Source organism: Typopeltis vanoorti, chromosome 2 (assembly GCF_054136105.1).
Source record: "Typopeltis vanoorti isolate ZY-2024b chromosome 2, IOZ_Tvanoo_1.0, whole genome shotgun sequence".
In the NCBI taxonomy this organism is placed as follows: Eukaryota; Metazoa; Arthropoda; class Arachnida; order Uropygi; family Thelyphonidae; genus Typopeltis; species Typopeltis vanoorti.
The window spans coordinates 145186367-145200127 of record NC_143550.1 but is presented as its reverse complement, the minus strand read 5'-3'; the positions used below and the strand labels follow the sequence as shown (position 1 = coordinate 145200127).

Sequence of the window (13761 nt, the reverse complement as noted above, 5' to 3'; positions counted from 1 at the left end):
CCCCCCCTTTTTTGGGGGGGGGGAACATTTAATGAAACTATTGACATAAAAACATAAAATACACTCTGAAACTAAAATGTATAAAATCCACTGTATGGAATAAACTAGTCGCACTTACAGGAACATATCAATATTGCAAAATATGCTGAGCAACTAATTAAAACTAAACAATAACAATGAATCTAAAAATTAATGGCTTCCTTGTGCCTGTGTTGCAGAGCAAAGCTTTTCAATATGATGGTGATACATTGGAAATTGACACTCTTAGTTCTCTTTCTATATTTAACTGAGATCTATATTTTGTTTTTAAGGCAGCCACTCCAGAAAACTTGATTTCACAAAGATAAGTTGTTGGAAATGGCAAAAGTGCATGAAAAGCTCTTTAGTGCAGAAAATTCATCATCAACACTGGCCCAAAATTCAAGCAGTGAGTTAGATGCAAATTGTCTTTTGATATTGCTGCTTGAAGTCTTCTTCAATTGAGAACCTTCAGGGGTAATTTGAGATGGTATCTGAAATTCTTCGTCGACATTTTAAAATGATTTTCAATAGTTACAAATAAAACCTTATGTAGCTCTTCTGTCATGTAGGTTTTGATAAATTCATCCACATTTGCATACATTTCTAATTTTTGTTGCTTTACCTTTTTGTTCAGTAACTCTGGTTTTTTTACAAAAAAGCATTAACTCTGTCATTCATCTTTTGGAGTTGCAGGCTTACTATAGTTAGTTTCTCGAATATGTCCACCAAGTAGCCCATTTTATTACATATAAGTGGTTTCTAAACTTCTCTGCTTCTTTGTGAATTTCCTCTTCCAAGAAGATTGCCATTTCGTCTCTTAATTCATAAACGCATTGCAAACATTTTCCCTGTGATAACCATCTTGTCTTGCAGCAAAATAGAAATGCTAAATGTTCCGCTCCAGCCATGTCTTTGCAAAGTTCAGAAAATTGTCTTGATTTTAAGGGTCTCATTTTTATATAATTTATCACAGTTATAACTGTTAACAGAATTTTTTTTTTATGTTGAACCCATACACAGGAGGTTGGTTGGTCAACCTATAGTATGTACCGTGTATGGGTAGAGGGTTGGGGAAAGGAGGAATTTGCTTACATTTGATTTGAATGACTTTAGATTGTATTTCTTGGGAATCACAGCAGGTGGGAGACTGTTCCACAGTGCAGCAGTTACATGGATGAAGGAAGAGGAAAAGAAACTTGTTCTGTTTGTTTCTAGGTGTACTGTGAAGGGATGTTGTGCAGCAGCTGCACATGTTCCAATGAGCTTAGTACTGAGTGGAGGAATTATTGATGTTATTTTGGATGAGCATTTCCCATGGAAATATTTGTAGAATATACATACTGCAGAAACCATACGTCTGTGTGAAAGTGGGGGGAGAGAGTTGGTAAAGGGATGGATCATTGATAAGTAATTGCTCTCTTCTGTACTGAGAGAGCATTTAGGGGTTCCCCACCCCATATGTGGGAGTAGTATTCAATAGCTGGGCGGATTTGTGATTTGTATAATGTTAATAGCTGTTCGGGAGTGAAGTAACTGCTTGAGCAAAAGAGAAATCCTAGTTTTTTTTTGAGGCTGAGGATGCAATGGTTGTGATATGTTTATGCCAGGAGAGGTTTGATGTCAGGGTGATTCCAAGAAGCGAGATCTCAAACTGTCTGAAAATTTGGGTATCGTCAAAAAGGATACTGGGAAAAAATGGTTATTTTTTATGGGAAATAGTACAGAACTGGGTTTTATTGGCATTGAAATTAATGAGGTTATCCGAACCCCCATTGTAGGATGGCTTGGAGATCGGAGTTGAGAGTGGTGGTGGTGGTGGTGGTGGTGGTTGATGTTCTGTAGGTTGAGGTGAGTTGTGCAGCATGCAGCTTATCAAATGCGAGGAGTGTAGTGTGCTGTCATCTTCAAAACTGTGTATTGGGTTGGAAGTCAGTTGCAGTAGGTCATTGATATATAGCAGGAAGAGGGTTGGTGAGAGGACAGAACCTTGTGGGACCCCAGCATTAATTGAATGGTGAGAGGATAGGGAGCCGTCCATCATCACACACAGTGTGCATCCACACAGAAAGCTGGCAATCCAACTAGAAGTCCTGGGTCAGACCGAATGATGGTAGTTTGCCTAGTAGGCCTTTGTGCCATACCCGGCCAAAGGCTTCGGAGATATCTAGTGCAACCACTTGAGATTCGCCAAACCTCTTCATAGCATTTGTCCAGAGATGGGTGACATATGTGAGTAGATCTCCTGTTGATCAGCAGTGGCAGAATCCATACTGGCAGTCATTTATTTGACGAGTGTCTTCAAGATAGTGTAGGAGTTGGGAATTGATTATTTTTTTCATTACTTTTGACAGGCCTGAGGTAAGCAAGATAGGGCAGCAATTGGATGGCAGTGACTTGTCTCCCTTCTTGGGAATGGGCTGAATATAGGCCAATTTCCAGTTTGTGTGATAGATTCCAGTGGAGTAAGAGAGTATATATAGGTGACATAGGATAGGGGTCAGTTCTGGGGCACAAACTTTCAGAACAATTGGGGGAATGCCATCAGGGACCGGAGACTTTTGTGTCTAATATGGACAGTATTTTTCTGATCTCATCCTGGCAAAAGGATATAGTGGGCATTGTATGTTGGGTGTCTGGAATGGTTAGGGGACATTTACCATCATCAGTTATGCATGCATTTGAAGCAAAGTATGAAGTCAGACGATTGGCTTTTTCTGTGGGTGGCAGTAGAGCCATCTGGGTATGATAGGGTTGGGAATAGTGTTGGGCAGAAGTTATGGCCAATTGCTTTGGCCAGAGACCAAAAGGCTCGACTGCTGTTTGGACAGGCTGTTGGTTTCTTGCTTTTTGCTCTTTCGAACTCTGTTTTGGAAGCGTTGATTGTTTTTTTGCGTCTATTACGGGCTTTGGTGTAAACTTTGGAGGAGGATGAGGTTCTTGATTTCAGCCAGTTGTGGTATGTTTGGTGTTTCATCTCTACAGCCTTGGCACATCTTTTGGAGAACCAGGGTTTCGTTAGGGAATGACAGTTCAGTGTGCTGTGTGGAATGTATGTATTCATGCTGGTGAGGATTAGTTTGGTAATAAGCTCGGTGCATATGTTTGAGTTGGAAGGCCAGAAGCAATAGTCCAACTATGGAAATGTGTCATAGAAGTTGTGGAGGCTGTCCCACTTGGCATTGTTATAGTGCCAAACCACTCTTGTATGGGGGAGCAGATGAGTACTAGGTTGTGGTCAGAGTTGCCCAGGGGGGCTCACTACTTTCACTGTGTATTTGGAGGGGTCATTGGTGAGGAAGAGATTTAGGGTGTTTGGGTTATCTGCTATTCTAGTTGGCATCTGGACAAGTTGTGTAAGGTCGTTAGTGATGACAAATGTTTCAGCATCTCTGCCTGCAAGATCTGTACAACTAGAGGAGGAAAGCCAGCTAGTGTTGTGGGTGTTAAAATCTCCTAGGAGGATGATTTTGCTGTTGGGAAAGTGGGATTGGAGAAAGTCGATTTTTAGGGAGAGGAAATTAAAGAGCTCAGGGTGGTTGGTTGTGTTATGGGAGCTATAGAGATAGCAGATGAATTGGACTGAGTGGGGGATGGGATATTTTCAGCCAAAGAAGGTCAAGGTTGGATGCTCTCTGGCAAGGTATGTCAGAGCAGATGTATGCATAGACACCACCCTTAGGACAAAAGTTGTTAAAGAGTGAGTAGTTTGGAAGGTTGAGATAAGTGGTGCTGGGAGGAGGTGAGATTTGAGTTTCTACCAGGAAAAGTAGGTGGGGTTTGGTAGGTAGTAGTGGACACTATTCAGGTTGTAGTTTAGGCCACGGATGTTGGTGAAGTGGATGCGTACGGTTTTGTGAGTCGTGTTGGACCGCATGTGTCTTGCACATTTCATATGCTGGTCTCCGTGGTGGCTGCTAGTGGCATCACTTGGTTTTTTTACCAGTTTCTTGTCTGTAGTCGATGATCCAACTGTTGTCATCATTTTGACGTTTTTCTTCGAGTTGTCTTCAAAGCTGGCGTCTTTGTTCCTTTTGTGCAAATGATAGGTCTCGTTGTGCACATGTGTGCGATTGGGGACAGGTATCTTTGAACCTGTTGTTGATCGCTGATATTATTTCTGATGTGCTTGTCGGCATGTCGCAAATCACTTTTACTAGGTGCAGAAAGTTCGTTCCATGCTTCCTTTTATTTATAGGCCCGAAACGATGGCACCTGACGATATTCTTAAGATCGATGTTGCATTCTTCAGCTAGTTTGTTGATGTCCTCTTGTAATGATTTTCTGTTTTCCGCCAGGAAGTTCAAAATGATGTCATTGAGTTTTTTTTGTGTTTGGCCTCCATCAAGTCGTTTACCGCTGATGCGATTAGATCGCGAAGTTCTTTTGCTGGTGAAGTAGAGCTTGCATTGCACTGGTTTTCAATTTACTCTAGCCTAGCTTCAACTGCGCGCATTTTGGAGGTAAAAGTTTCAGAAGTTGTTTTACCAAAGGGAGGCACATCGAACAGAAGAATGGCTGGTAAGTTCAATAAGTAGCTTTTGCACAGCTTCTTCTATTTTCATGCAGGAAGCGTGCAGCCAGTGGCAACAGAACTCGCAGAATATGCCCTTTTTTCTGTCTGTGACACTAGTTTTGCAGCTGCAGCACGTAATAGGTTTGTCTACGGCACTGTGCTGGTGAGACACGTGGTGCTCGTTCGCTGTTGTCTTTTGATGCCACCAGCTTTGCTGTGTACGGTAGGCATCGTCAACGCTTACATGTGGCTGATTTAATACACTATAAGTACTTACAGGTTGTACTGAAGTATTCCTCAGCACTCACTGTTAAGGTTTCCGTTTGGTTATTTTCGATAAAAAAACACTTGCAATGTGTTTAGACCAGGACTCATTTCCTTTGCAGCAAGAGCTTCTGTATGAATCATACATTGTCGGGATTTTTCTCTCAGAAGGGCTTGTAAACTTTTAAACTCTCCAGACATAACTCGAGACCATAAGTGCAAATTCCAACACAATTTTTCCACTGTATGTTTGCCTTGCATATAAAAGCGTCTGATATTTTCAACAAATCAAGTGCTGTGGCTCTTTTTTCTATTGGTTGCCAAAATAATAACTCTTCAACTGCTGATAATTCATTGCAAAATCGAACATAAATAATTAATTGTCAATCCTTGTTGCTATCTCTTGCCTCGTCAAGCTGCATTAAGAATAATTGGTCACAAAGCTTTGACAAAAGTTGTTGCTGCATATATTCACCAAGCAACAGTATCATTTGATAGAGGTATGCACCATAGTTGTTTAGTAAAACTTTCTCCAAGCATAGTTTCCACAATATCAATCACAGCTGTCAAAATCAGGTCTTCTCCGATAGTGTGGGGCTTTCTGCACCTAGCTATTTTATATATCAACTTTGTAAGAAGCTAGTAAAGCTTTTTTTTTTTTACAGACAAAGCTTTTTTAATGCTAGATTTTTGCTTTTCAAAACATTTCAGTTTGGTAGCAAAGACCTTGAGGTTTGCTAATATACTCCTTATGAAGTGTTTCCAAATGTCTTAGGTTTATACGTTTCATGCTATCAGCCACCAAAATTTTCAAACAAATAACATACACAGTAGTCTTTCTTCATCATTTACTTCAGTATATGTAAAACCGAAATCTAAATATTCTGCTGCATTCTTTCTTGATTTTACTTTCGAACAGATATTCTGTGAACCTGAATTTGTTGATGTTGGTGCTCCACAGTCATCAGATGTCTGCTTATGTCTTTAAAAATGTATCCATTTTTATGCCGTGTATCACAGTCGTTGCGAATAGGAGTAAAATAACGCCGACCATCGACTTCTACTGTTGCATTGTTACTGCCGTCTTGCCATTTCAAGCCTTATTTATACTCGCAGAAATATTTTCAGAACATTCGAAACTTCCCGTGATGCAATTGCGAATGTTTCCAAAAGTCCAATATGATTCAACAGTCTGTGTGGTGATGCCAGATCTATACAATTTTTGAAAGATATGATGACGGTCTTAAATTTGTATGACTATTTAAAAATTTTAATTAATTCCTAGTTTTTTGCTACTTTTATGGGTTTTATCAGTACAGTGACACAAAAAACTGCAGGCGGGGGGACAAAACTAATATTAAATAATTGGGCACACATGAAAGAAACTTGAAACACTGATGTAATCTGATGTGTTGTTTTGGCTAACTTTGCAATATCTCCTATAAACTTCAACTCCCTGGACTCGCTTTCCTGCAGTTCAGTTATCTCTTTTCAGAGTGCATCATCTTAGACTTGGCCACATTAAACTGGCAGCCATTTACCTTTGCCCATACTGCTAGTCTGATTGCCAACCGTTTAGAATGGCAAACAGACGAGCAGTATGGGTAAAAATTTTACTCCTATTTTGCATCATCATCAGTAATGACTGCATTCCACAGTCATCTGTTCAAAAATTTATCCATTTTTATACCGTGTGAATATTTCCCATCAAATCATTGATGTAGAAATTAAACAACAGAGGACCAAGTATTGAGCTCTGTGGTACTACTAGTCACCTAAAACTCCTCCATAAACCACTCTGATAAGGCCATCCTCTAATCCGATTCACCAGATTCATACCCATCTCTGTTTGCTCCAATTTATGCAACAGTTCTATGTGGTATCCTGTTAAATGCCTTTGCAAAGCCAGCAGTATCACTGAGTGGCCATTTCCCTTATCCATCTCCATTGTCACTTTATTATTAAAAAAAGTTATCAAATTACCAAGGCAAGACCTACCTTTCACAAAACTAAATTGATCCTTATAAAATATCATTTTTTTTTTTTTTTTTACACTTCGTCCTGAATTCTGTCTTTCACTAATTTTTGAGGACTAATACCTTAGCCACCACTATTGAGATTCTGATTGGCCTGTAATTTGCTGTCTGTTTTGTTGGAGCCTCCTTTATGCACTGGAACTATTTTGTCCTCTTTCCACTCAATTGGCACCTTCCTAATACTGAGGTTTAAACAGCTTTGACAGAGGAGCTGATAATTCCTTTGTACATTCTTGCAATGCATGAGCCAATATGCCATCCAATCCAATGACTGTTTGCATTGAGGCTCTGCAATATTCCAAGCACCTCTATTTCTTCAACTTTATTCTCCCATCAGTCAATATCACATTTGACATTTCAACATCATCACTGAGGCAGTACACCCTTATAAAAATGCTCACTCAGTAATTCAACTATTTGGTTTGCTTCCCACAATCATTGCTTTTTAACGTTATTCTTCGATATTCATTCCTTCTTTTACTTGCCAGATAGTGAAAGAACTCGTTCGCTTTTTCTCATAATTAGTTTTGCCCTTCCTTACATTAGATTGACATGTATGGTAAGTTATGTGATTGTTATGATTAATTTATACATATCTTTCATTGCATGTTAGTTTTACTGATTGGTTAGTATACTCTAGATTTTTTTTTTCTCCTGTTTAATTATATCTGGATAATGTGTATTCATTTTTGGCAGCCTGAAGTTGAAACATTTTGAAAAGTTTCAGGACATGACAGAAGCACTGCAAGGTATGTTAAGTAAAACGTTTTTCTTATATTATGAACAGCCATAATAGCTAATAGCTCACCACCAGAGCTATTAAGTTTTCTTTAGTAGCAACAGCAGAAAATAACTTTCAAGAATGTAGCTGAAAATTTTATGTTTGTATTATATTTAAAAAAGGATAATGAATAAGAAAAACAAAAACTTAAAATTTTTATGCTACTTGAAGGTTAGGAGTAGCTGTTACATAGTTAAACACTAAATTAAACTGTTGTTAGATAAAAAGAAAGAAACAATTCTGAAAGAAGGTATTGAAAGGAATGGGAGAAACATTCAAAAGATAGAGAAAGAAATGAGAGCAATTGGAAAGGACTGCATTCCTTCTTTTTTTGTACATCATCAAACCCAGGAATAAATACCTAGTAACTCTACACAACACTGGGTATTCCCCATGAAATACGAAAGATACCTCAGTCATTATTGACACCATATTCAAATAGACATAAATTGTTTGAGAAAACATACAAGAAATAAATTTTGATTCTTATTGTGGATACCTTCCCATTGGTACTTTCATGACTTGTTTAGTATACAAGAGTGTATACAGAATTTGAAATAGGAAGTAAACACCTATTTAATTTCCATCTATTCATTGGACATCAACAGATGCCTTATGGTCACTCAAATGCTCGGTGATGTGCCACACCAGGTGGTCTTGTATGCTTTTCTGGAGGCTTCAACTTTTCGAAGATCATTCACTTCAGACATCCCCATCCATCTCATTGACAGTCTATCCCTTCCATCTTTGCAATGTGTCCTAAGTATTTCAACTTTTTTCTCAATAATCTTTAAAGTTCTGCCAATCCTTTCTAGCATCCATCTATTTGTCTACCTTTCAGTATATGATATCCTCAACAACCTTCTGTAACACAACGTATCAAAAGCAGCTATTCTTTTCTTATCTGACTTTAGGTTTCACTTCTCACCTTCATAAGTCGCTGTTGGAAAAACAACTGCATTCAGAATCCTCAACTTTGTTTCCATGAAGATAGATCCATCCATTCTTCCATATTTTAGACAAGTCTCTGACTGTTGTTTTAGCCATTCCTAATCTTTTTCTGAAATCTTCTGAACAGCAATTCTTCGCATTAATAATGAATCCCAGGTAGTCAAACTGATTGGTACACTTGTTTCTCAAGAGCTTCTCTCTTTGTATTTCCTTTGAGAACCATAATCTTTGTCTTGGTAGGATTGAGTTGAACTCCTCTGTTGTTGAAAACCTCTGATCTTGTTAACTTTATCAAGAATTTGTCCTAGTTCTTTGTTATTACAGAGGAGTATGGCATCATCAGTATACCTCAGATTACTGATCAATATACCACCTATCCTAATTCCTGTTTTGAGCTCATTCAATACTTTATACATGATGTCCTCAGCATATGTAGTAAACAAGTGAGGAGAAAGTAAACATCCTTGCCTAACTCACTTTCCAACCTGAAGCCAATCAGTCAATCCAACACCTTATTTTTATGGCTTCTTGCTTCCTGTACAAGTTGGCTATCCATGTGATAGTGTGTTGAGTAAAACCCATTCTTTTCATTACTTCCCACAGTTTCACATGCTGAATGCAGTCAAAAGCTTTAGAGTAGTCTAAGAAACATTACCAGAGGGAGTCTAAATTCATCTCATCTTCCTTTCCCTCTTAACCCTTGACACCGCAAGGTAAAAGGGGTTGACCTTGACCATCTAAATCATCGAACCTCAAACTGTTCACAGGATAAGGTGGTCAAGGTCAACCCTATGCCCTGTAATGTTGAGTTCTCAAGGCCGGTTTGACTGCTTTGCAGGAGGAAAAAACCCTACTGTCCACATCCAAGACCGGCTAACTTGGCTATGACTGAGCAAGATCCTTCAGCTCCTTGCGTTGCCGACTGAAATCGAACCTAGGACTCTCCTTCCCCAGGCATATAGTTGCGAAGCGGACAGCCACTATGCCAACCGTGCGGACTGGAGTCTAAATTCTTTATCATTTTTCTATGATCTGTCTAAGGCAAAGGATCTGATCTCTGGTACCCTTACTTTCCTAAAATCTGCTTCTTCCTCGGACATCTCTGCTTCAACTTTGGCCTCAATCCTATTTAGCATGATCTTCAATAAAATCTTGCTTGCATGAGATATTCAGCTAATAGTTCTTGCAAGCCTTGATATCTCCATTAGGGGTGGCACCGGTCTACACATACCTTACATTAAGTAAGGTATGTGTACTTTATGTAGTGGTATGAAAATCGACTTAAGGTATGTGTACTAAATATAGTGGTATGAAAATCGACTTCTTCCAGTCTCTAGGCCATGATCCTGTCTCCCATATCCTTGTAATCAATCTGTGAAACACTCTTATTGTTTTTTTGGAGGAGCTCCTCTCCTGGTGAGAATTTTCTTTATCCACTCTTTGTACAGTTCCTCACAGTATTCTTTCATCTGTTTTTGATTTCCAGTTCTTCTGTTAGTACTGCTCCATTTCTGTCTTTGATGACATTCGATTTGGGCTTAAACTTGTGCTTTAGGTCACAAACTAAACAAAATATCCTTGTTATAATCATTCATTCTCATTTGAAATTCTATCTCTTCATATTTATTAGTGTAAAATTTTTCCTTTTCCTGCCTGATGGCTCTTCTGACTTTTCTCTTGTCTTGTGTAATCTCTTGCCTTCTTTAGTTCCCGTGTCTCGTTGTTTCTCTGTATTCTTTCGATTAGATCCCATGTTGATTCTCATATCCATGAGCCTCTTGGGTCTTCTAATTGGGTGAAGATACTTCTTGGCTGTATATTATATTATAACCTTGACTCCTTCCCAAAGCATTTCAAATGAGTTCTCCTCACTAGTCTCCAAAAGATCATCCAACCAGGTTTCTTTCTTCCGTAAACCCACTAGGAATTACTCTGACATCCAGTCTGGTGGGATGTGCCTGTTTGAAGGTTTTGGAGTCTTAGGCTTACTTTGGCTCTTAATGGCTGATTGTACCACAGTCTGCTCCAGGACAAGTATACACATCAGAGATGCTTGTCTTCCTCCATTGGAGAACCAGGATGTAATCAATCTGGTGCCTTGACCTATCAATGTCAGCTGTCCAAGTATTGGTCTATCATTTGCCATATTAATCTGTTAGTATGGCAAATTCCAACAGTCTTTCACCACTACTGTTGATGCTCACTTAAATCAAACATGTCGCACTCAGTCCTAACTCTCATACCCTTTCCCACTTTTGCATTAAAATCCCCTAAGATGTAATGTACATCTCTCTTTGGTAGGTAGTCCAAAACACTATAGGTTATCATACAATTCCTCGCTGTCTTCATCAGGCCTATCTGTGTGGGGTGCATAAACTACCGCAATTCACAGGTTAGAAATTATCCATCATTAATGGGCTTATAACCAAGAAAGCTTCTTGCCTGAACTGTCTTCAGTATCACAGCTATCCCGTGATGCTTCAAGTCACCTCCTGAGTAAACCACTAGCTTACATCCTGTCTTTCAAAGTGACCTTCTCCATTCCACCTGGTCTCTGTAATTCCCAGGATGTCAATTTTATACCTATCAATCTCTTTATAGACAATCTCAAGAGTGCTCATCTGTAAATCCCACGCACCAACATAAAGTTCCCCTCTGAGATTAATCCAATATCTTCTGTATTCCTCATTCATGATATCACTGACTTCTGTTAGAGACTGTAATATACTTCTCAAACAGGACCCCCCCCCCCCTCTTCCTAAGTGCTGAACACTGCTCTCTGCATGAAAACTGATGCAGCATGAGATGTTTCATAAGGCATAACCATATTTGCATTTTGGAGTGAAGTCACTGCAAGGAAAAAAGTGGTAGGTTTGCAGAGGAGGTTTTGGTCCCAGTTCATCCCATGCTGACCAAGTGAGTTGGGATTTCAGTCTACTTGGTGGGGCCAATACCTATGAGAGAAGGAAGACTCCCACTGCATAAGACAAAATGAAATAGCAAAATAGGAAAGATTCACCTCTAGCCTTTGAATACTCTAATAGCATTAGGGTGGTGGTGGTGGCACGAGTCTACACATACCTTACATTAAGTAAGGCATGGTCTGACATCAGGTAACCTCTGTTTGCCACTCCCATACATGTAAGAGTGAGCCCTTGAGGGGAAATTATCTATTTAATTTTTAAAATAATTATTGCATTGCAAAGAAAAATATGTCTTGAAATTGTAATAAGGATGCAAGTTGAGTTCCTTTGACTCAAATTACAGATGTTATTGGGAGGGGGATTTAGGAAACAAGCAGATCAAGTGACCAGATTTGAAGAAAATGTTGATTCAGCTATGGGAATCGTGAAGTTATTTTTCAGGGATAAAAAAAAAAAAATTAAGTCAGTCCACAAAAAGAAGAAATCATATTCAGAGTTTCTAGCAACCATGTCCTAATGTGTCTTAAAAAATATAAGAAAGCTAAGTGATTTCTACAAGTTTCAACAACACTCATAGGAAGACTTTAGAATATGGAAGATAAATATCATGAGGCACTAAACTATTATGAATGATATTGAAGCATAGAAATGGAAAAATGAATCAGATAACAGAGCCAATTTGAACACTGGTGCACGACACTAGAGTGTACAGGGGATATGAAATTGGAAGTGATCACCATTTAGTCTTGAGCAGGATAAAATTGAATATCATATTGAAAAGAAGAACATGTAAGGAAGTTTTAAAGCGAATAAAAGTTGAGCAGCTCTCAGATGTGAACTGTAGACTAAAGTAATCAAACATTATTCAAGAAAAAATGAAAGAGTTTGTGAACAGGAACCAAACCTTGGAGATTCAGTGACAATCCCTGAAGAAAACATTGAATGATTCAGCCAGAGAGGCATGTGGTGAGGTTGTCTGCAAGCATAGAAAAATCAGAACTCCATGGTGGACACAGGAAATTAAAGAGGCAGTGAAGGAAAAGAAGAAAGCATATCAAAAGTTCCTGCAAATAAGCCAGCTTTTGCTCTGAGAGAATACAGAGACAAATGTAAGAAAGCTAAACAAAAGTCATGGGAAGACTTTGGCAAGAACATAGAAAATGAATATCTGGAAGGGTGTAATAATAATAAATTTGGTTTAATCCTTTATCCAAGTGTGAGCAAACAAAGTTTGCGCCTGAAAGTATCTTCAGGACTGGGGTAAGGTGGTACAACACCAGGTCAACTCGTTGCAAAGTTGAGCAAGCTACCAACAACTCCTGTCTAAGTATCTCCTATAATGCAAAACACATCTCCTTGCGGATATGTCTAATGTTATGCATTAAGGGAAGGGCCACTACCCAGACTAGTTTCGACCTTTATTGAGGTCTCTTCAGTGGGAGCCAGGCCCAAGTTGAGATACCAGGCAGAAGCATTAGCAGGTCATCTCTACCTATAGGAGAAGGGTGTATTCTGGAGGCTGTTTGAAAAGGCTCAGAAATACAGGAAAGAGTGCTGTAAAAGGAATTAGAGATGATAAACGTGAACATGAAAACTGGAGAAAAAAGATATCCTTGATGTATGGAATTATTATTTTGAAAAATTGCTAAATGAAACTAGTGACTGCACAGTGGCAAAAAACACTCAACAGGCATGCAATCAGGATTACAAATCCAGTAGAAAAAGCCATCATCATAAGCCTGAAATGTGGAAAAGCAGTGGTGGTAAATGATATTCGACCAGAAATGTTCTTATAGTGCCCATATATAAAATTGATTTATATGCCTAGACAGAGGGACAAATTCCAGATGATTGGAGTAGAGCTCTCATAGTACCCATATATAAAAAGAGAAATAAAACTGAATGTGAGAATTACTGAGCTATTTCTCTGATTGTTCCTGGTAAGATTTATGCCAGTATACCTGAGAAATTGTTGAGAAGAATTGTGGAAGAGAAGCTTGGTGAAGGACAAGCTGGATTCAGGCCAAATAGAGGCTGTCAGGATCAGATTTTCACTTTATGACAAATAGTTGAGAAATCATGGCTGTATTTAAGTTTTGTAGATCTGCAGAATGCATATGACCAGGTGCCAAGAGAAAAGCTATCCAAAATGCTACAGCTGTATGGTGTCAGTTGGGTATTATATCAAGCAATACTCATTGTTCGAGTTGTAAGTCAGCAGATAGAATTGAAGGAAGTACAGGAAAATGGTTTGATGATAAATCTGGTGTC

General features: G+C 38.8%; 1 protein-coding gene across 1 annotated transcript in view; it reads left to right on the top strand.

Moving 5' to 3' along the window:
- nop5 (nop5 ribonucleoprotein) overlaps window positions 1-13761 on the top strand; it is a 216245-nt gene that overhangs the window by 29900 nt on the left and 172584 nt on the right. Inside the window, exon 3 of the mRNA XM_090408601.1 lies at window positions 7531-7583. Coding sequence (XP_090264727.1) covers window positions 7531-7583 — 53 coding nt within the window. The remainder of the gene's footprint in view (window positions 1-7530; window positions 7584-13761) is intronic.